This window comes from Xyrauchen texanus, chromosome 34, assembly GCF_025860055.1.
Source record: "Xyrauchen texanus isolate HMW12.3.18 chromosome 34, RBS_HiC_50CHRs, whole genome shotgun sequence".
NCBI lineage: Eukaryota > Metazoa > Chordata > Actinopteri > Cypriniformes > Catostomidae > Xyrauchen > Xyrauchen texanus.
In genome coordinates this window covers 29,916,462-29,940,734 of record NC_068309.1, presented here as the reverse complement: position 1 = coordinate 29,940,734, position 24,273 = coordinate 29,916,462, and the positions used below count along the sequence as shown (strand labels likewise).

Below are 24,273 nucleotides of genomic sequence, written 5' to 3'. Positions count from 1 at the left end.
TTTAATAGAAGTGGCCCATCTCTGCTAAATAATCTCTGGTATTCTCATTTGAAACTATAATAGATTTACAATGTTCCTTCTTTTAGACTCCTCAGAGAAACCGTTTATGGAGTTCCTGAAAACCAAGAAACTGACAGAGAACCTGCAAGACTTCGTTCTGCACTCCATTGCTATGGTGTCGGAGGAGACCCCTACGGAGGAGGGACTAAAGGCCACACAGCACTTCCTGCGATGCTTGGGTCGCTACGGCAACACTCCCTTCCTGTTCCCACTGTATGGCCTGGGAGAAATTCCACAGTGCTTTTGCAGGTAAACGATCATTGGTGCTCTTAATAGAATATAAAAGTTGCATTTCTTACAAATTGAAACCGTTCGGACTTTGGCAAATAAAACTTTTAGATTATGCAAGGAACATTTAACTAGTCCACTCAGAAGATGAGATATTTGATGACAAAATGTCTATGGAGTGAGGGCTAAAATGCGTTAGATCGGCAACATTTCAGATCAGCATTTTGTGACTGAAGGTGATGGAGAAAAAAAAAATGTTCTAGTACTTGCTGCTATATAGGGGCATAAAATAAGACTTTTCGTTGGGAGATGGAGTGAACAGAACCAGAATTACATGCTTACAAAATAAGGACAGAAAAGATATGCTGTATATAAAAGAAAATTCTCATCATTAGGTTGTAATCATCTTCAATATTATTTATGAATAATTGGAGTCCTTTTTTTATATCTGAAAATGTTTTATAAAGTTTTGGCAAAATATTCTTTTTACCCATACCTGATCTTTATTATTTTTCTTTTAAGGCATTCATTTTGTTAGGTTCAACATAGCAAAGTACAATTCTTTTTGCGTACCTCCTATATGAACTAATTTAAAACTATCTTTTAAAGGAGTAGTTCACACAAAAATGAAAATACTGTTATCATGTAGTCACCCTCATGTCTTTCCAAATATGTATGACTTAACAATAAGAATTATACTGGATGTTTTTGCCATGCAATTACAACAAATATGGACTGAGCCTTTCAAGCTGTTAAAACAAAAGGATGCAAAGCCACCATAAAAGTATCATAAAATGAATGATTGATACTGGTTTCATTGAAATCAACTGATTCATTGAAAATATTTGTTCAGTTGGTTAATCTGGCATTTTTACTTCTGATATTGTTACAAACTCTCATGTATGTGCCAAGGAAAACTAAGGCGAATGTTAAGATTTTCAGTGAATAATGGCGTAAATTGTAATCATCTGTTCCTTACACAGTGCTATTGTATGGCTTCAGAAGACACATATATACCGTATAGAGTGCCAAGAAAAAGGATGTTAACCTTTTGGAATTAGCTGGTTTTCTGCATTAATTGGTCATAATAAATGTTTTGTGGTGTCCTGCCATGAACACCATGCCTGTTTAATGTTTTCCTTATAGTAGACTTATGAACCGAGATCTTGACCAGTTCCAATGATTCCTTCAAGGCTTTAGCTGTCACTCTAGGGTTCATTTTTACCTCACTGAGCATTATGCGCTGTGCCCTTTGAGTCATCTTGGCTGGACGGCCACTTCTAGAGAGAGTAGCCACAGTAATAAATCGTTTGCATTTGTTGAGAATATTCTGACTGTGGACTGATGAATACCTTAGCTCTTCGAGATCAATGTAACCCTTTCCAGCTTCATGCAAAGCAGTAATTCTTGATCGTAGCTCTTCTGAGATCTCTTTTTTTTTTTTTGCAAGGCATGGTCAACGTCAGCAGATGTTTCTAGTGAAAAGCGAACGAGGGCCGCAACTAACGATTATTTTGATAAACGATTAATCAAACGATTATTAGAACGATTATTCTGCAAATATTGCAGAATAATTAATCATTACATTTACATTTATGGATTTGGCAGACGCTTTTATCCAAAGCGACTTACAGTGCACTTATTACAGGGACAATCCCCCCGGAGCAACCTGGAGTTAAGTGCCTTGCTCAAGGGCCCAACAGTGGCATCTTGGTGGTGCTGGGGCTTGAACCCCCGACCTTCTGGTCAGTAACCCTGAGCCTCAACCACTGAGCCACCACTGCCCCAAGTCATTAGCTTTTAATCGATTATTCAGCTTGTGCCCCGACTTAAAAGGTTGTATTATATGTGCTTACTAACAATTAAGAGGACAAAATCATCTTTTAAAAATGCCTCTAAATGACATTCACTGAATTAAAGGGAAAAACTTTATCAAGTTTAATTCAGTAAAGAAATTCACTACAAAATAAATCATATTGATATCAAGTGTGACTTGCTTTAAGAGAATGTATCTTAAATGTAAGCGTATTTTGTATATAAAACTATTTTTTTCACTTTATAAATATTATACTTCTTCGAGTGCAGTAAAGACAATATATACTTCAAGATGTATTCTCTAAAGTCTAAATATCGTATATGCTGCTTCTCAGGTGAATGCATCTTTTTTTAAAGGATTTTTAGATATTTTTATTTCTCCCCAATTTGGAATGCCCAATTCCCAATGTCCTAGTGGTGGCGTAGTGACTCGACTCAATCCGGGTGGCGGAGGAGGAATCTCAGTTACCTCCACGTCTGAGACTGTCAATCCGCGCATCTTATCACATGGCCTTTTGAGCACGTAACCTCTGAAACATAGCGCGTGTGGAAGCTTCACGCAATTCTCTGCGGCATCCACTCACAAATCACCACGTGCCTCACTGAGCGCAAGAACCACGTTATAGGACCATGAGGAGGTTACTCCATTTGACTCTACCCTCCCTAGCAACCGGGCCAATTTGGTTGCTTAGGAGACCTGGCTGGAGTCACTCAGCACGTCCTGGATTCGAGCTCACAACTCCAGGGGTGGTAGTCAGCGTCTTAATATTTGTATTTTTAATATTATATTCAACATTCTCTGAAAAAAAAAAACTCTTCTGCAGTATTTTGTTGCAGTGTATAATGGGATGAAGACTACCCTCTTCAGTGGATTGGCAGCTATGATTCCCTCATACTTTGCAATCTACATCATCTGAAGCTGAGATCAAATGACTGTTCAACAGTGAACATTTTTGCCAACAATTTTTTATTGTCGACATTGCCGATAACGCCGACTAATCATTTCAGCCCTATAGCGAAATCAAAATATTTGAGTGCTTTTTATAAGTCAAAGTAGCTCTAACCCACACCTCAAATCTTGTTTCAGTAATTGGATGCCAGGTTTGCTAACTCCTGACTCTAATTAGCTTTTGTTGACATCATTAGCCTAGGGGTTCACATTCTTTTTCCAACCTACACTGTGATGATGTATGCATTTGTGTGTTAGTTAGTTAAAACAGATTGTGTTTGATCATTATTGTAACAGATGAAGAACAAGCCAGGTTTTAAGACAAATTTATACATAAATGCAGGTTCAAAGGGTTCACATAATATTTTTTTTAGATCAAATGATCACTGTGTGTGTGTGTGTGCTTGCGTATATAATAGACACACTGATGAGCCAAAACATTATGACCACCTGCCTAATATGATATTGGTCCTTGACGTGCCGCCAAAACAGAGCCGACCCGCCGAGGTATGGACTCTACAAGACCCCTGAAGGTGTCCTGTGGTATCTGGCATCAAGACATTAGCAGCAGATCCTTTAAGTCTTGTAAGTTGTGAGGTGGAGTCACCGTGAATCAGACTTGTTGGTCTATTACATAGATGCTCAATCGGATTGAGATCTGGGGAATTTGGAGGCCAGGGCAACACCTTAAACTCTTCATGTTCCTCAAACCATTCCTGAACAATGTGTGCAGTGTTGCAGGGCGCATTATCCTGATGAAAGAGGCCACTGCCGGACCCATGGAACTGATTGCTCACTTACCATCCAATCTACCCAGACCTTGACATGTGGCCTTGTTAGGAGATGATCAATGTCAATCGCTTCACCTGTGAGTGGCCATAATGTTTTGGCTCATTTGTGTGTGTGTGTGTGTGTGTGTGTGTTGTGTGTTGTGTGTGTGATCCACAAGACAACTTTTGATGCTTTATGGTTCTTTTGTATTATTTTTGAAGCCTTAAAGGTCCAGTCTCCATTCTTTGTAATTGCATAGAAAATAAACCATTAGTACATTCTTCAAAAAATTTATTTAGTGTTCCACAGAATAAAGAAAGACATATGTGTTTGGAATTAAATGAAGGTGAGTACATAATGAAAGAATTTTGATTTTAGGGTGAACTATTCTGTTAAGCTTTGCTTTAGCTCAGACACTTTCAGCTCAGAGGGGGAAGGGAAGACATGGACAGTAAGAAAGAGGAGGGTCAGAGCTCTGCAGGACCGTGAGTGTCTGCTTTTAGCACTCTTAAGTCTGCTGGGAGCAGTGCTGTGAACTGGTGCCACTTAGAGTCTGAGAGGAAACATCACAGAAGCCATGAGCTGGCATCAGTCCAGGTTACAGAGAACATCTCCCCAAAGACAGCAGAGCAAGTCAAGTGTTTATCTAAAAACGCACATATGACTGCAGTCTCCGATTTAAGCGTTGGGGGAAGCTCTGCTTTGACCAATATTTCAGTTAATATACACAATATGTCAAAAAGGTTGTTTTGTTTATAGTGCTGGGCGATAAAGCTTAAAAATATTATATCTCAATGTTTTTCAGCCTTTTGACAAATTGATATCTCGAGATTTCTGTATTTGTTGTAAAAATGGTTTAAAAGGGTGAGTTTTTGAGTCCGAGGAACTATAATTTAGTCCAAAGAGCCATTGTTTTAGATTCAAAATGTTTAATGTAAGAAATAAAACATTAAAATCTTGGCTGTAGTTAAAAATAATCAAGGCTTTTTACACTGTTTTTATATAAATGAACAAAAGGAAGAATTCTCATTAATGTGCTGAAAGCAATTTTGTCATATGTTCATACTCCCTGAAAGATAGTAATGAAATAAGTTTGTGAAATATCTCGCCGGTCTCTTTGACAGCTCTATACTCTGTAAACAACAATGACACCTGCCTGTCAATCATATTGAGGCATACTGCATTTTTTTGCCATATTGTTAATAACAGTTGTCAGTTGAGGGCAGCTGTTGTTTTAACAATCGTTTCTGCAATGTCTCAATAAAGTTAAGTTTTGTATCTTTGGAGTACATGGTTTTGGAAAGAAGAGGGGGCATGGTTATTCCAATGGCTCTGTGTCTTGGAAGTAAAGCATGTGAAATCGCTTACAGCACCTTCAATAATTTTCAATTAAATGCACCCAAATAACAATGCATAGTTACAAACTCCAGTATTTACCTACATGTAATATTACTAAAACATGCAAAAATGCCACATGTGGACTTGCGTGTGCATTTTTGAGGAATGTCACAATCAAATATCTTTGACGTAAACGAATTGAATTAGAGTTTTGAAATGATTAATTGAAATGGACAGTTTGAACTCACAGGAAAATTAATGGGCACATAAAAAGCACATTAAAATCATTGTGATATTCACACTGATTCCAGCAAAATAATAGCAAATATATTGAGAATATTCTATACATCACCTAGCCCTAAATGTTGATATGCTTAAATAGATCAGACCAGTAATATGGATTATTGATAGGGTAAACATTGTGAAATGTCAGATAAATATCCTATTTAATTGATTACATTTGCATTTAATTGTGTTCTCTTGTCTGAAGTTTCTGAACAGTTTTAACTCTAATATAATCATGTTTTATGATATGGTTTATCATAATACTATGTATTGGCAGTTAAACCCTCCACCTCACAATTTAATCTTGACGTCGGAGCCCCCCTTGTCTGTGCAGCATATTAATTTGCATTTTTGATTTCCATAGTTTTCCACTAATCACCCTTGCTCACATTCAGATAAGCACGCTAGTGCACCGAGGCGTGAACCCACCTGCAAGCTGTCCATTATCAGTGCAGGGAACGCAAGAAACAGTTATCATCACTGACACTTTTTTTCCTCCAAGAAATATTAGAATCAAGTCTTGATTTTGTTATTTTTTTTTTTAATCGTCTGAGGACATTTTTACAAATGGCTTTGCAAATGAAAGAGAGGTTTGCTCCCCAAATGAGGTAAATTAAAAGTTAAGCTCAATTGACCGCATTTGTGGCATAATTATAATTAATTAAAATATTTTGGCTCGTGCTTTGTTTATTAAAAAAGTTGGTTATAGTAAGGGGCATACTGTGCAACCTACATGTTACCAGTGTTACAGTGTTTACCAGATTACATGGTTTATTGGCATTACATCACCATGACAATTAAGTTCTTATATTGGATATAACGTCACACGGTAAAATTTAGAAAGTGATTTTATCACACTAAAAACATGTTTACACAGTGTGACAGGGCGGAGGGCGGGGCCAGGTCGTGATTATACACACCTGGTCCCTTATTAGGCTAATTAAGCCTCAGAGAGGGATAAAGGCCGACTGCGGATGGTGGTGCAACAGGGAGAGAATGTTTACGGGCATCTGACCATCATGTGACCGTCACTTGCTACAAAAATGTGTTTTGTGCAGCGACTTATTGGCTGCCGTGAACGGTGTAATTTTCTGTGCCTCTTGAATCACCAAATGAAATTGCTAAAATAATTACATGTTTCTTAAACACTCCCCCATCTGTCATTGGTTGGACAAGGAGACAGTCCTGCCCCACACATGATCCATTGGTTGAGCTAATGTTGCTGTGCCGGGATAGTTGGGAAGATCCACGGTGTTTACACTTTTCAGTGAAATCAACCTGCATTTTAAGCAGTTATAGGAGAAAGTATTTTGACAGAACAAAATTACACAAATCACTTTTGTCTTTCGCTTTATAAACTGTTAAAGATATTTAGGAGTGGGAATAATGTGAAATTTTAACAGTTTGTTTCCAGGATCGTTGGTTATTCATGTTTTTCAGGAATTAGCACAAATTATTCTGATTCAAAGTAATGGCCAGCATCATCCAATCACTGCCAACCATGTTAAAATAAATGTATACATGATCAATTCTGAATCCATGTGCAGATTCCCATGTTGAGTGGTCCAAACATCATCTGCAGCCTGAAACTGAACTTTTGGTCAGATGTTAGGAGTGAATGCACGTGGCTGCAGAGGAAAGCTATAGAATGCTCCCTAAAGGCCCTGATATACTTCCGGAGAATTATCTCTTCATTCTTCATTCAGAAGTTCTGAACAGATGAGCAATGGTATACTGTTTTCGAAAATTCAGACGTATGCCACACCGCTGTGGGAAATGTTTACATGAACATTAAAATATGAGGACGCTCAGTAAAACCTTTAAAATGTTTTATCAATTACTTTTTGCCTCATTTTTTGAGTAGAAGTCACGATCAGTAAAACAAGCTGATTTAACCACTCGATGATGATTTAAAGTAATATATTTATGCAGTAGATGTTTTATTTGTTTTGTTTACATTATGAATTAATGACGCTATATATGCTATATACACGCTATATGCACCGATTACACTGTTATTGTAATTTATGATGACACCTATGCTATTGCAAAGATAGGTTTATAAAAGAGTGTTAATATTCAGAATAAAGACAAAACAATGGTGATAGAGGCATATCTTTGGGGAGATGTGTGAATGGCTTTCGCAGCAGAAAATGTTACTCTGGCAAGCTGTTACAAGCGAACGCAAAAACACCTTTTTGCCAGATTTTGTTCTAAATGATCACACCCATTAATTTTATTTCATTTCTTATGAAGTACATCTGGACCTTAATTATGGAATTGCTTTACCTCCAGTGTGCTGTCTGTCTGCTCTGGTCTCAGGACAGTTTGAAATGCACCTTATTTTCTTCCTAACTCCAGGAAAATGTTTCTGTTTTGGATGTGTCCATTGATTCCCAATGTGAAAATGCCCAGTGAAAATAGGATATTTTAAGGACAATGAGCCTGTAGTCCACATCTTAATCTTAATCATCATACAATCTTAAAGAGGTGTCTTACCAGATGTAGTTTTGTGATTGCCATTTTTCCCAAAGACAAACTCAGCTAAGATCAGCACCATGTTGTTTTGTCAGATGACTTGGAGTTTGGACTTATAGCGAAAGTTTATCCTTTTCATGACAGCCTAGAGTCTCCTGAACTGAGGTCAGTCAGTTTAAATGAAATGAAATCATGCATAGCCTATAGTGAAGCAAAAACGTAATGTCCATGCATTTGGATGCAGGGTCTCAGGAGGTTAAACAAAGCTAGTTGAAATCCACTGAACCGTGCCATTGCTCTAGTGCGAGAATGTCAGATCGGACAAATGAGTCTTATAGAGAAATAAAAGCAAGAAATTAAGTGCTACAGAGGGAGATTACAAGAGGAAAAAGAGTTCAAATATTAGGAGGGGATAGGTGAGAGAAAATGGAGCTCAGAGGGGACAAAAGCGAGGGATTAAGAGACAAAGTCAGCAGGAGAGCAAAAGCGACGGAGGTGGCTTCATTCATCATGCTGATACCTGCTTGCAGGTGATAGATGGATATATGGAGGTGCAAACTCGATAATGCTCACTCGCTCAGGTTATTCACAGATCAGCAAGCAGCTCTGCTAATATAGTGATGAAATGCTTTACTGACCTCACCCGCATTATCCCTCAAGTTTTGACAGCGGAGACTTTTTCATTTCTAAATAACCTTTGGCACTCTGACTGCTGTCTTCCGTCTTCTGCGCCCCATTCTGGTTCCTCTTTTTCAGTCGCCAGGATGATTTGGAGACAATGTGATCCATTCAGCCCGGTAAACACATTTGGCCGTGACAGGTTATGATTTGCACCTGCGATCACGACGCTCCAATCAGACAACAGTCAAACAGAAACAGATTGAGGGGAATAGGAAATGCATTAATTAGAGGCAATGATTGTCTTTGCGGCATTCCCTCACATATAACATTTCCTCTCTGTCATTTGTATCCCTCCCCTGTTACCGTGCGTTCTCAAGGAGCAATACACATTTAATTTATTCAGATCTAAACAGGATTTAATTTTCAGAGAGAAAGGCCTGCCAGCCAGCATGGCGCTTTGTTTTCTTTTAATTATTGGCCAACCATTAGCACCCTGCTTGGGCTTCCAGCACCCTAGATTACACGCGAATTTGCCGCCAATGAACCTGACAGGTAAGTGGTCTTTGCTGCGTGTGGTAATTTTGTTTGTTTAGCATCTCCTGCATCGTAAGGGGATTTATTGTTGATGCACACAGAACGCTGATGAAACGTTCTCTTTCGGGGGCCTCCCATGGGCGCTCGAATTTTCTCGAAACTTGGTTTGGCTTTTGAGAAGGGGAAGCGTGTCCAAACGTGGCAGCAGTTTTTTGTGCCGTTGTGTAGCCTTAATTAAGTGAGTCAAGCTTTTCTTCCCTTTGTTTAATAGACTGAGAATCTAACAGGTCACAAGGGATGCATTCAAGATCTTTTAGATTAATGGCTTCAATTCCGGCCCATTATTGACTATCTGTTTTGCTCCCTTTGTTTACTGAGGGTGAGCTGTAATTTTTGTCTTCTCATCAAAAACAAACGAAAATAATCAAAAGGCACTTCATATATATATATATATATATATATATATATATATATATATATATATATATATATATATATATATATATATATATAATCATTACCAGTAGGAAATGTAATGGGATGATGCATTTCTAGGATTAGATTTGTGCCAAAAGTATTGAACATTGATTCTCAAGTATCAAACAAAAATGTTATTTGTGCAAGAATTAACGCTATTATTAATTTATAACAGAAAAATTATTTGAGTCAAAGTATTCAACATTTTGTGAACCGTTTTCTGTGCTTTTGTTCATGATTGACGATTGAACTGCATCATAGTTCTCACTTATGCTTCCAAAGTTTCTTTGCATTTCTGACCTGTTGTGTGCATGGGTCCTACAGGAAAATGTTTTCATTGGCTAGTGAATTTTGGAGCAGCAGCTCTTTGCGGAAGAAGGAAGTTGCCCTCTGTAATCTAGACTATATGGAGATTTTTAATACCTGGCGAAAGAAAACCTTTTGCATTCCCATACATCTAAATAGACCGCAAAAGTCTGGTTCAGACAATAACTTATAAACGTTTAAAGACAGACCTACCGTGAAATCTGAGGTTGTTATTTGATGGTATGAATACTTTTTTTACTTAAAATAAAAATTTGTAATGTTGTGATTCACCTCTGAGCTGATTGGTTTGTTTTAATGACTTGGAACTCTTTTATGAAAAACTATAAGGGGATAAATACTTCCAGAACCCAGACGGCTATAAAAAAGTGGATGGGCTCTGTTGCGCTCTATGGAAGTTTCTCGGCTGGCACATGCCGTTTTCTTTGTTGTTGTTTGTTTTAGACAACGTTTTGAGTCGTACATGCAATGTGACTAATCACTCTGGAGGTGCAGGTAAACTACACCCTGACAATACTGATTGGCTGATGGCACCATGAAAATGCACCCAGTCCAAAGCTCTTTACTAGTGACTATCCTGAGCTGTGATGCCAAAGGGTGCTTCTCAATTGGAAGGCTGCAGTCTAGGTAGGATAAATATCTTGGTTGCTACGTAATCAAGCATCGTCAAAGGCCTCCTCAATTGTGAGGACCCTTGGAAGGCAGACTTCTTTCGCAGCCTTCATTCGTCATAATATGGGGGATGCATCAAGTGCATCCTTCGTGGCCTTTAATCACCCACAATCCCTTGCACATGCGTACTTGCTTGAACATCTTATTCTAGCGCTGCATGCTGAGGAGGAGCCTAGCCCACAGCTTCAGAAGGACATGTCTAGGAAGGGCACAGCCTAACTAGGCTGCAGCCTTCTCAGTTGAGAAGCATCCCTAGACAGCATTTTTTTGCGTTTTTATATGTTGCTTTCAAAATGATTATTTCATCAGAATGCACTGATACTTTTGATTTGCCATCAATGATGAAAGTACCAGCAGGGGAGAACTGCTGAAGTGGCCAAACCCTGACCCTAGACATGTGTAATAAATTAGTAAACAAAATATACCAATTAATTTGTGGAACCATCCATTTTGGAATTTAACATTTTGACTTTGAAATTATATTTTTTGTACTAATATTTATTAATAATAGTAAATTATGTTATAATATTTAAGCATTGTTTATTTATTTATTTATTTTTTTTTAACTAATTTTATGTTGTCAGTTTTTGTTCAATAATTTAAATTTGCATTCAATACAAAAATCTAATCCTATATGAGACACTAGCATCAAGTGCAAACAAGTACCGTAATTTCCGGACTATTGAGCGCACCTGAATATAAGCCGCACCCACTGATTTTTACAAAAAATATTATTTTGAACATAAATAAGCCGCACCTGTCTATAAGCCGCAGGTGCCTACCGGTACATTGAAACAAATGAACTTTACACAGGCTTTAACGAAATACGGTGTGGCAGCGGGGGCGTGGTCAAGCGCCCGGGCGCTTACACCTGAGCTAAATTATGTCTAACACCGGTGTCTAATTTCAGTAAGCATGGGGAGAGCGGCATAAAAAGGCAGCAGTCACAGAGCTGAGAGAGTGACACACGTCAGTCTAGTGTTGGCGCATAGAAGAATTGAGAAACTTTATAAAATTGATTGTAAACATTGCTGTGGCCATTAAAAGCCTTACCTGGTACGTCAAGTGCCCTGCTGAAAACTGTCACACTGGTGCCCGTGTGACAGTTTTCCCAAGAAGGACACGTGAAGCAGGGCACTTGAAATTAGACACCGGTGTTAGACATAATTTAGCGCAGGTGTAAGCGCCCTTACAGCTTTTCTCTCCCGGACGGGCGCTTGACCACGCCCCCGCTGCCACACACGGCTTGTAATAAAACATTTGCAGTAAACGGTAGCCTACCAAGAAAGTCATTGGTCACTATCTTCCTCGTCCTGTGCACTGAAACCACTGAAGTCATCTCCTTCGGTGTCGGAGTTGAATAGCCTCAGATTTAGTTTAGAGTCAATTCCTCACGCTGCTGTTTCCAACGTCTTTTCATCGACTCATTAAGACCAAGCTCCCGTGCAGCAGCTCTATTTCCTTCTCCAACAGCCAGATCAATCGCCTTCAACTTGAAAGCAGCATCATATGCGTTTCTCCATGTCTTTGCCATGGTGAGGGTGACAAAATTACTACCGTAATCAGAATGATGGGAAGTTTGAGCGCGCTCGATTTAATCTAAACAGTAGGCTAAACAAAAAAAGTTGTTTGACCTTAACCCGCTCGGCAATTTCATTGGTCTAATGAAAGATTCACGCCGCAAAAAACTGAGCACGCCACAGAATGTTTTTTTTTTTTATAAAATTTGAAAGCGGGAAAAATCCATATATTAGCCGCGTCATTGTATAAGCCGCGAGGTTCAAAGCGTGGGAAAAAAGTTGCGGCTTATAGTCCGGAAATTACGGTAGCTTTTTGAAAGTCCATACTTTGATGTTTTGTTACATTAAGCTTAATATACCTTTACAGATCAATATCAGTGCGGGACAAAGTAGAGCATCTTACCTCACAAACTGAAATTTGTTATGGATTGCAGCCTATAGCTATCTCAACCTGTTATCTCTGAAAATATTTAAATATCATCCCATTTCATTTCCTGGGGCGTCTGGAAAAAAAGCCTCCATCCATACATGGCTCTATTCAATTTATTTGAAGCTCTGCCATGATGTTGCCATTAGAGTCCGAAGCTTGCTTGTTCTTCGTGTTACATTACTTTTTAATTACAGAAATAACTAGTTGGAGGCAGTTGTTTTGTGGGGTAAGGGGGTGGGGTGTTAGGTGTAAGGTGACGAGAAACAGGGAGTTGTCGAAGATTTATTTTGGATGTGACCTTCTCCACACTCGCTGCAGCTGTAATCAGTGGAATTAATAGCATAATCAAATTATACACAAACTCATAAATCATCGGTGAGCACGCTGTCACGTCGTCAGGCTATTAATGGCCTCCATTGTTTTGCTACCGTATTAAAAAAATCACATCCCCTGATTCCCGTCTTGATAGGAACTGAAATGCCATTTAGAGGCTATAAAGAGCATGGGCTTGTGGGGGTACTGGATTTTCACAACTGTTAATTTAGTTGTGATGGCGAGTGATGTCGCCAGGGTGAGCGCAGGGGCTTGGATAGGAAAAGGCGGTGCCCACGCACTCCGCCCGTCTGCATCATTGCGGCTGACAGCGGGCAGTTAATTAGAGTAATATCAGCTTAAACGTCTGTCAGTTAGGGTTAATGACATCAAAGGGCTTTCCCGCTGCCTCTATGGGCTTCTGTGGAGGACAGGAGATGGGCCCAGATGATTGCTGGCAGATTAAGCATCTTTTTTTTCTACACTTGCGCTTTATTAAGTTGCCATGTCTTTATATTAATCTGGGCAGACAAGGCCAGGAGTTTTTTTTCTTCTGTGTCTTAAGCTAGGAGTGAACGGGAAAGGTTCTCTATCTTACCATCTGTCTCTTCAGACATTCCTATGTGGCCCTAATATGCAACCTCTGCCCTTCTTGTACTTGACATACAATGTGCCTGCTGTGCACGGCAGGGACACATTTTCAGATCTTTTGTGGTGGATGTTTATGCCTTCTTAATTAAAGGAATGCTCTTAACTACATTCAAAATTAAAAAATATATATTATTTCTGTCATTCAAAGGCTAAACTCACTTCTAAACAAACTCAATTTTGTTAGATCCCTAATGTGACCCATGACAGATGTGTTTGTGAAAATTACAGTAACGTCAAAAACCACACTAAAACCAAGTAATTAACTGTTGTTGAATAAATTATTTTGAATCAACTGCTGTATTTAGCCTTTGTAGGGAAGATTTGTCCTCTAAACACATATCTACAGACTTGAAATATGGTTTCAGACTCAAAATATAATTTAAACCATAAAATCATTTAAGATTTAAAAAAAATGTAAAAATATGAAACATCATGAAATAAAGCAAATAAGAAATATTTAAGATTCTGCACTATTTCTAGGTCACTAATTAAATAAGCAAAATTTTATCATGTTTAATTTGTACGATACAAATATTTTTCTAAAATAAAATTATAATACAAATCTGGGTAACACTTTACAATAAGGTTTGATTCGTTAACATTAGTTAATGCATTAGATCATGGACTAACAATGAACAATGTATTTGTGTAGCTTTTATTAACCTTTGTTAATGTTAGTTCATAAAAATACAGTTATTTGTTAGTTCATGTGTTCATAGTGCATTAACTAATGTTAACATATAACTAATATAACTAACATAACTAATTTTAAACTGTATTCTATAAACTATTTTCAAATAAACATTAAACAAGATGAATTAATGCTGTAAAGTATTGTTAATTGGTTAGTTCATGTTGACTAATGTTGTTAACTTATGTTAACAAGTGAAACATATTGGAAAAAAGTTGTTTCATTCTTTTGAAATTCAATGGATAGTATGTGCAGATAATCAGATAAACTGTATATTTCTCCTATTCACATACATTCACTGAGCACTTTGTTAGGTACATCTGTACACTTATTCATGTGATTATTTAATCTGCCAATCTTGTAGCTGCGTACACACTGCCAGCGACATCGCGTGAGACAGCGACACCATCCCATTCATTTTCAATGAGAGCTGGCGACTTCCAGTGGCACGAGCTGTCGCGACAGTTGGCAACCAGATGTGGGCGTGTCCAGCGACACGACAAAGTTGAGACAAGTTTAACTTTATTCAAACGAAGAGCGACAGCCAATACGAGAGAAGACTGTAGAGCTCACGTGATCCTTCTCGCTCTCTCAGCTTCTGCAGTAATGGTTAATTTACCAGCATGTTCACCAAAAAGTTAGTGGTGTCTCTGCACATGGGGATGAATTGTACAATCTTATGGCAGTAGGCACAAATGAACTTCTGTAGCACTCCCTGTTTCACCGAGGTAGGATTAGCCTACTCCTCATTTCAACAAGCATGCCGTATAGGGGGTGAAATATATTGTCAATGATGGTCAGAAATGTAGGCATTATTCTCTTCTCAGCAACCTGCTTTAGCCCCACTACCACAGTACACCACAGCATAGAATAGAACAAGGAGAACATCTGAAGCATCTTTTTACACACATTGAAGGACCTGATTCTTCTTATGAAGTAAATATGGCTCTGGCCTTTCTTATAGGTTGCCTCTGTATGTTTAGTCCAATCAAGTCTGCCATCAATGTGAACCCCCAGGTACCCCCATGAGTCCACTATCTCATGTTACAGCCATGTATACAGACAAGAGAGGGTTGGTCCTTTTTTCTCCTTGAGTCGATGTTCTTTGAGTTGCAGGTGACTTTGAATTGCAGGTGGTTTGCTCCACACCACTCCATGAAGCTGTTGATTAGTGTCCTATACTCAGTCTCCTTTCCACCCTTGATACAGCCTACAACAGCAGAGTCATCCAAAAGCTTCTGCAGGTGGCATAACTTTGTGTTGTGCCTAAAGTCTATAGTGTAGATTGTGATCAGAAATGGAGATAGGACAGTTCCTTGAGGAGCACCTGTGTTCCTCATTGTCCTAGTAGTCAGAGGTTGACACTGGAAAACAAGCTTGTAGAGTGTCGAAAGCATTTCATTGTTGTGCTTAGAATCTGGCTGTGACTGTGTGTATGACGTCACACACTGCCTCCATGCCTGCCGTAGATGGAATGTAAACAGCAACAAAGATTGTAGATGGAAAAGACACATTACTATGATAATAAGTTTAATGTCCGTGATACAGAAATATCCCTTAACATAGTGTAACTGGAGCAATCGGGAACAGTAAACATAAACTTTAATTATATAAATTAACTTAAAACAACATAAAACATAAGGACACAGACACAAATGCTGCACGGCCATGTGCGTCTCTTTCCCTCTCTCAAACTGACGTCTCCGGGTGCCCCTTATCTCGCTCTCCCGCTGATCAGTTGATTCAGTGCCGGCCATGCTTCATCATGGCCCGGCCATGCCCTGCTCCTTGTCACACATAAGTATGGCTATGATTGCACCATCTACTGTTAACAAATACCGCAAGCCCCCCCATCTTTCCTCTTACCGCTCGCGGCTGTGTCTCTGTCCGCTCACACTCTTTGAAAGTCGCTCACTTTAGTGTTAGAGTCCAGTATATGTTCGTGCAGCCATGTCTCATTAAAGCACATAATACTGCATTCCCTATATTCCCTCTGACTCCTCACCGATGCTGACAGCTTGCCTAACTTATTCGCTAGGGATCTTACGTTCCCCATGATGTTGGTCGGCAGATATGGCTTAAAACTCCTTCTCTTCACTCTCCATAGGGCTCTGGCTCTGCGTTTCCTCCTTAGCTCCTCCAGGATTAATGGTCTCTCACTGTTGAGTAGTGTAGGCTTCATTAACGCGATCAGCTGGTCGTGCATGTAAACAATACACTCGTGATTTCACCATTAATTCCAGGCACAACAAGCAATCAAAGTAAAAAAATAAAAAAAGTATTGCGAAAAGTAAAAAGAAGTAATTAAACCTCTTACATTAGCATCATTATGTTTGTCATATTGTTCTATAATGTCTATGAGTTCAAATAAAGTCAATATAAAAATGACAAAAACGTTAATACTAAACAAAAGAAAAGGGCACGGAGCTGCTGTGACTGCCATTATTATGGCACCATTCCACCAATATGGTCTATTGACTTCAGAAACATCAACCATCAAAATGGGGGAAAAATGTGATCTCCGTGATTTCGACCGTGGTATGATTGTTGGTGCCAGATGTGTTTGAGTATTTCTGTAACTGCTGATCTCCGGGGATTTTCACACACAATCAGAATTGTACAAAAAAGCATCCAGTGAGTGGCGGTTCTGGGGACAGAAATGCCTTGTTGCTGAGATAGGTCAATGGAGAATAGTCAAGACTGGTTTGATCTGACAGAAAGGCTATGGTAACTCGGATAACCACTCTGTACAATTGTAGTGAGCAGAATATCATCTCAGAATGCACAGCATGTTGTACCTTGAGGTGTATGGGCTACAACAGCAGAAAACTACATCAGTTTCCACTTCTGTCAGCCAAGAAGAGAAAGCTGGGACTCAATGGGCACAGGCTCACCAAAACTGGACAGATAAAGACTGGAAACGCGTGGCCTGGTCTGATGAATCTGGATTTCTACTGAGGCACACAGACCGTAGGGTCAGAATTTGGTGCCAACAGCATGAATTCTGCCTTGTGTTAACGTTCCAGGATGTTGGTGGTTGAGTAATGGTGTGGGGAATGTGTTCTTTGCACACTTTAGGCCCATTAATACCAATCAATCATCGCTTGAATACCACAGACTATTTGAGTATCGTTGCTCACCATGTGCATTACCAGGCCTTACCCAGTATTAGTATAGTGTTCCTAATAAAGCTCAGTGAGTGTTTATGGATGATATATTGAAAAGACTGCACATTACAGTGATTTTATCATGGTTAAGGGCATTTTCATCTAAAACTCTCTTAACTAAGTGGCTTTTTGAAAAAGGCAGATACAGCATTCTGATAAAAGACACCAATCTTCAATAAATAGTTACATTTAATAAATTAATTAATAATAGTAATGACCAGAATAAACTTTTTAAACAATTTTACAACTCATTTGAATGCTGTTCATCCAATCTGAATTTAGATTCAGAACTTATTGTTTTATAAATGTATATAAATTGGTACAGATTGCATCTGGATCTGGTTTTTACAAACTTTAATGTACCCCTTTTAAAAAATCTTCCCATCATTTTGGCCTTGTGTTTCTATGCTTACATTAAGTTGCTTTAATGACAACAAGTTGTAAAGTAACACATTTAAGGATCTTGGAGACATTTTGCCCTGTCAGATTAATTGTATTTTGTCCTTTTCATGTGGACATGGTGTGATCAGGCTATTTAATGTCATGCCATCAACTGCAATTATGGGTGTTTGGATCATCCATTCAGATTGAATGTAATTTGAAAAAAATGTATGTGTAAGGTGTGAATTTTTCCCTCCCGCAGAATGTGTGCCGTGTTTGGAGGAATTTATTGTCTGCGACACTCTGTGCAGTGCCTGGTTGTGGACAAGGCATCTAATAGGTAAGTAGTTCACCACTGATTCTCTACTTACATTAACTCTGCATTGAAAACACATTTGAAACTCCAGTGAATTTGCTTGAACACAGTTTTCGTATTGACGTAAAGCAAAAAAGCAAAAGCCTTTAGTTTGCAGCACACCCATGAACCACGATTTGCTAGTTGGTTGCAGGTGGTATCGGTAGGGTGGACAAAGTGGGAATTAACTCCCATCTCCCACTGTACACACAAATGAACAGAACAGAATGTAGATTTACTTCCTTCTCAGCTATATTCACCCTTCTTCAGTATCCCAAGGCTGATTGGAGCTCATTTGTGTACATGGACCTTAAAAACAAGGCCAAGAGATGGCGCACAAGAGTGGGGGGGGGGGGGGTATTTGGAATATAGATATGGAATTAATTTTCAGGGAGACAGTAGTACCAGCCCCCCTTAAGCAGCCAAACTCGAAAGACAAATCACAGACTCTGCCACTTGGGCCGTCGATGAGTGATGCCGCTTTTTCCTCGTGGCCTTACCTCCACTAATTGATTTTCATCTGAAGACAAAAAAGACCTCTGTTGCTGCCTCTTAAAAAATGAGAGTTCATCTCCTGTCTCCCTTGATTAATCTGTGCTGATAATGTGCGTCAGGCCCCACCAGAAAGGACTTTAATGAGTTTCAAAGGTGGATTGTTGTCATAAACTAGGTTAGATCAGGGTTTTTCCCCCTCGCTTTATTCCTCTCTTATTCCTTGGCCTTCTCTTTGGCATTATATTGGGTTTCTTTTATCTTGCTGGTGAATGATCCAAGGGGCTTGGATTCATCTGGATGTAACACATGGGTAGGGACTTACACATGTGCTCACGTTTTTGGTATTAAAGGGATAGTTCACCCAAAAATGTAAATTCAGTCATGTAATGTCATTGTTCCAAACTTCTCTGGAAGACAAAAGAAACTAGTAGGCAAATTTCCGTTTTTCTATACAAAAAAAGTAAATGTTGACTGAGGATTTCAGTCCTTAACATTCTGCCTAACATCTCTTTTTGTGTTTCATGGAAGGAAGTCACATAGTTTTGTAACATGTTCTAAGTACCCAATTTTTTGGGAAAATAATACATATATTTTCAGTTTAATTTTGGCTAGCTGAAGTGCAAAGTAGCAAATTGCATCTAGCTGCATAAAACAATAAAGACATTAAACTTTAATACCACGCATAAGTGGCACTCATACTATGGCTAATTATGCCTAATTACCAATATCTGCAGTTCAGCAAATCATGTAGGACTACTGGACAAACCTCATGTCACATACTTGACATTCATGAGACAAGCAAATATATTTTATAATGTACCCCAACTTTTCAGATTAATTCCTTTTAGTAGGTCATTTATTGGAGGTCAGTTTTGATATTTGACGTTTGTCCCTGGAACCCATCAACCATTTCCACTGTCAGTTCTACTTGAGTGGCCCAGCAGGAAGTGTTCCTCAAAACTTAATGTAGCATATGACAAACAACCAAGACAACCTTAATTGATAATTTAAGTTCTTCACCTTGTCCTCCTGTTTTGATCCCCATCAATGCCAGGAAGTATGAGAACCTCCATATAACTGGACCACGTAGAAGTTTCAAGGCAAGTTTTTTCATCCATACTGGATTGGAGCCAAACCTGCCTGACCAGGGTTGGTGAGGTTCGGGGGTGAGCGCTGCAAGAGCTTCAAGCCAAAGGGTCTGTCAGACCTGGAACTCATTCTGTAAAGCATCGCATATAGTAGAGGTGTCAAACAATTTCAAAATTGCTAATTTTGTGTTAATGTAGGGTTTTAGATGGCTTATTGTAGTTAAAGTTATCCATTAAAGTAAATAGTAAGTAATATTCTGTATATGTAATCTAACACCTGGAAAAACATGCACTTCGTATCTGGATATTTTTTAGCTAAAGTACCTATAGAAAATCATCACACCCCTTTGGAATAGTTACTTTTTTTGTCTGAAATCAAAACCCATAAAAAAGTAATTAAAAAATCCCATATTCATTTACAAATTTTGCTTTACAACATTCAAGTAACAAAAAAAGGTTTGAAAAAGTTATTATACCCCTAGATTTAATAATTTGTAGAACTACCTTCTGCTTTAATGACAGCCTTCAATCTGTTTGGAATTGTCTCTGCTAACTTCACGCACCTAAATTGGGAAATATTTGCCCAGTCTTCCTTGCAGAATTGTTTGAGTTCAGTGAAATTGCGGGTGAGTCGCAATTTTTCACACACAACTCTCTTCAAATCGGTCCACAGGTTTTCTATTGGATTTAGGTCAGGGCTCTGACTTGGCCACTCAAGGATTTTTACCTTCCTAACTTTAAGCCACTGCGTTGTGTTTTTTGGCTGTGTGTTTAAGGTCATTGTCGTGCTGAAAGGTGAACCATCTTCCCATCTTCAGCTGTTGAGCAGATGACCACAGGTTTTCCTCAAGAATTTGGACATAAATGGCAGCATCCATTTTTCCTTCAATCCTGACTAATTGCCCAGTCCCACTGAAGAGATCTACCAAAACATAATGTTGCCACCACCATGCTTCACAATAGATATGGTATGTTCTTGGGGGTTTGCTGTTTTTGGTTTTCTCCAAATATAGCGCTTGGAATTCATTCCTAAAAGTTCAAACTTATCTGACCATAAAACCTTTTGCCACATGACATCAGAATCCAATACATCTTTCAGAGTACCTTTCAACACAATAACCCTGTACTCACAACCAAGAAAAAACAAGCAGTGGCTTAAGGATAGGTTCAATGTTCTTGAGTGGCCAAATCAGAGCCCTGACCTAAATCCAATAGAAAACCTGTGGATGGACTTGAAGAGAACAGTCCATCACCACTCACCTGCAATTTGACTGAACTCAAACAATTCTGCAAGGAAGACATTTACATTTATGCATTTGGCAGACGCTTTTATCCAAAGCGACTTACAGTGCACTTATTACAGGGACAATCCCCCCGGAGCAACCTGGATTAAGTGTCTTGCTCAAGGACACAATGGTGGTGGCTGTGGGGATCGAACCAGCGACCTTCTGATTACCAGTTATGTGCTTTAGTCCACTACGCCACCACCACTCCACACCATTTAGTAGAGACATATATTAAATCCACTCCTGACAACCTTGAATGTGGTTTCAGTTTTGATGTGGTCAAGTGCTCTCTGATTGCTCTCTGATCACCAAAAACACATATTAATATCAAATGTAAATCTTTAGAAGGTTTAACAAATAAAATGTGGCGATCAGTTCAATCTGGCCTGCAACTTCTGGCCTAGAGTAAGAATACATGGATCGCACATGCCCTCCACCAGAGCCGCCCGTCTTGATCCAGCCCTGAACTGGATGTTAGCACCATACATCATCGATGAAAAAAAAAAAAGTTCATGAAGGTGAAAAAAAAAAAAACTGGCAAGGTGTCTGGCAGGCTGAACAATGATTTTAATTTCCCTGGCGTCATAAATTACGGCCCTATGTCTGCTCTTATTACAGACATAAAGCTGAAAAGGGTAGAGCTAGATTAATAATGCAGTGGAGGATTACAGACCCTCAAATCCCACCTGCCACTCCATACCAAGGTGTGTTCAGCACTGTCCGCTTTTTTACCGCCACGACAGGCACTTCAATCACGTGTCTGAATTCATTTGTACCACAACTGTTAGCGGTCAACACAGCTAAAATATCTCAATTGCTTGACTGGTCTGTTATGATTTCTTCTGTCACTCCTTGAGCAGCTGTCTTTAACTGGGATCTGTCTAGTGATAAAATCCACTTCTTAGTGGTGTATTGTTACTATGACTTTAATGTTACCAAAATACATTAACTACATGTTAAATCTGACTTTAATCGTAACTGAATCGCTATGGGATTTTTCACCAGGCTAAAAATCGCATAGATTTACAGTACATTGAAGGTGAGACATGAGTCATATGTAAGGACCAGAATATCATAGAGACTGCGGGGTAGGTTCTATTGACTTTGGCCTAGCAACAACCCTGAAAACCCTAGCTACCACTTGGCAATGCATTTACAACCACTCACAACAGTTTAGCAACAGGATAGCAATACCCTGTTAACCACCCCGAACATCCTAGCATTTTGTTGGCATGTTTTACATGTGCAAGCACCACTTACATTATCTTCAGAATATTTTAAAATCTAGTTTCTATTTGACATGTTTTGTTTTGTCTTATAATAAGAATTAAATAAAGATTATATAACAATATAAATTTTATTCATTGTTATTCAATTGTATGACTTCATATGTACACCAATTGTTTGATTGGTATAAAATGATGGCACACTGTTTTCTGCAATATTTACCTAGACAAATAAGTTTCTTGCTTGTAAAATCCATCATGGTGTCATTCGGCATATGATCTGTGGAGCCTACACCAAACCCCATTTGCAGAGAAGTTTATAAAATGCAAATGAGTTTGAAAGCATGCGTCGTTGGGTGCAAGGTTATCAGGCTGATTGGCTCAGAGACCACTGACGTGGTTTATGAAGGCGATTTATGAACGGTTATGGTGATCTACAAAGCAAACACTGGCCTTGGTTGCAAGTGAAACAGAATCATTAGCACTATTTCAGTGCTTTATGCATGCTGACAGAATAAACGTATGCACCTGTAAATAAAACTCCTTCCACCACAAGTACAAAACGGATAACAAAACACATTTAAAAAATGTATAAAACCTTTCCCAGATTTTTCAGTATTGATTAAAACATGTCTGCTGGCCCTGGTCGGGACAGTAGTTTAGATTAAAAAGAAATGTACTGGCCAAACCCAAAAAATATATATTTTCAGCAACATCTGAAAATGTATTTGTATTTTTTTTTTAAAGTGTTTAGTTGCAATATTAGATGGAAAGTATGAAGGTGTCAACACTTGTTGGAAAATTATGGCATATGGTGAAAATATTAGACTGCAATGTAGACTGCAAAGACTGCAAAAGACGTGTTGTTGTTAGCACAAGTTCTCATGTAAAACAATGGACGTCAAGCTTTTCACTGAGTAATGACATAATTTCTAGTTATATCTCACCTATCGTATGGCTTGAGAAGACATTGAATATGATTGCATAAATAGCATTGACTACATCTGAAGTCTAATAAACTAATCCACGAGACTCATGATTCTTTTGAAAGCATACGATAAGGTTTGGTGAGAAACCATCATAAACCTAGTGTATTATTAAGTGAAACTGTTCACCGACTGTTGATATCCTGTGCGTGTGCGTTCATGATAGGGCATGAAGCAACAGTTCATGCAGCCTCCTCATGCATTGAGCATTCAAGTGAAAACTAATTTTGTTTATTTAAATATAGGGCTGCCACAACAGAACACAACACCGCTGAAGAATTTATGCATTTCTATGCCCAACCTTATTTTTTGAACCAGAGTCCTAAATCTAATAGAGAGATGGAGAAGTCAGGAATGTCTGTCACCTGTTTTCCATTCTGAACTGGTGAGTATTTGTGACAGATCTGAAGAGAGTGAGACCTCTGCCAAAACATTCGGTAGGTGTTATATTCTCGGCCAAAATCAACTCGTTTTTTACCGGCTTATGAGATGCTGGCTTTAATATACTCTTCTGATAAAGGTTTTGGACCGGTGCCAGTTGAAAGCAGACAGAGTTACTCGCGCAATGGCGAAAATAGAAATCAAGCGATTGATGGAATGTACCAATGCTCCTCACAACTGGTTAGGATAAAATTCTGATAAACGTAGGAAAGACAACTTTTATCGCATGTCGTTTGCTGTCGTGTGAGGACACAGTGTAACTGTGGCTGCTTGTAGCATCCTCTATGTTTCTGTTTGATTTTCGAGTACTACATTCAAAAAAATTTGGCTGGCATAGAAATCCATAAATTCTTCATCTATAAACTTTTAAGACATGTTTAGTAAGTTCTGTTCTCTGTTTTGTGTTCTGTAGTCGTTATTGCTATGTCGGACCTGTTTCTAGATAACAAAACTAGTTTTTGCTTGAACGCCCCAATATCATGAGGGGGCTGTGTGAACTGTTGCTCTCGTGCCCTGTAATGAACATGCAAAGGAGATTAACAGTCAGTGAACATTTTCACTAAGTAATACATTAGATTTCGGTTTGTTTCTCAACAAACCTTATCGTATGCTTTCATAACAATCATGAGTCTCATGGAATAATTTATTAGACTTCTGAATTTTACTTTTGTGTCCTTTAGAAGCTTGAAGAG

General features: G+C 38.7%; 1 protein-coding gene across 1 annotated transcript in view; it reads left to right on the top strand.

Annotated features, from left to right (window-relative positions):
* Positions 1-24,273, top strand: part of LOC127627456 (rab proteins geranylgeranyltransferase component A 2-like) — a 79,034-nt gene that overhangs the window by 24,929 nt on the left and 29,832 nt on the right. The window contains exons 8-9 of the mRNA XM_052103839.1: positions 87-309; positions 17,967-18,044. Coding sequence (XP_051959799.1) covers positions 87-309; positions 17,967-18,044 — 301 coding nt within the window. The remainder of the gene's footprint in view (positions 1-86; positions 310-17,966; positions 18,045-24,273) is intronic.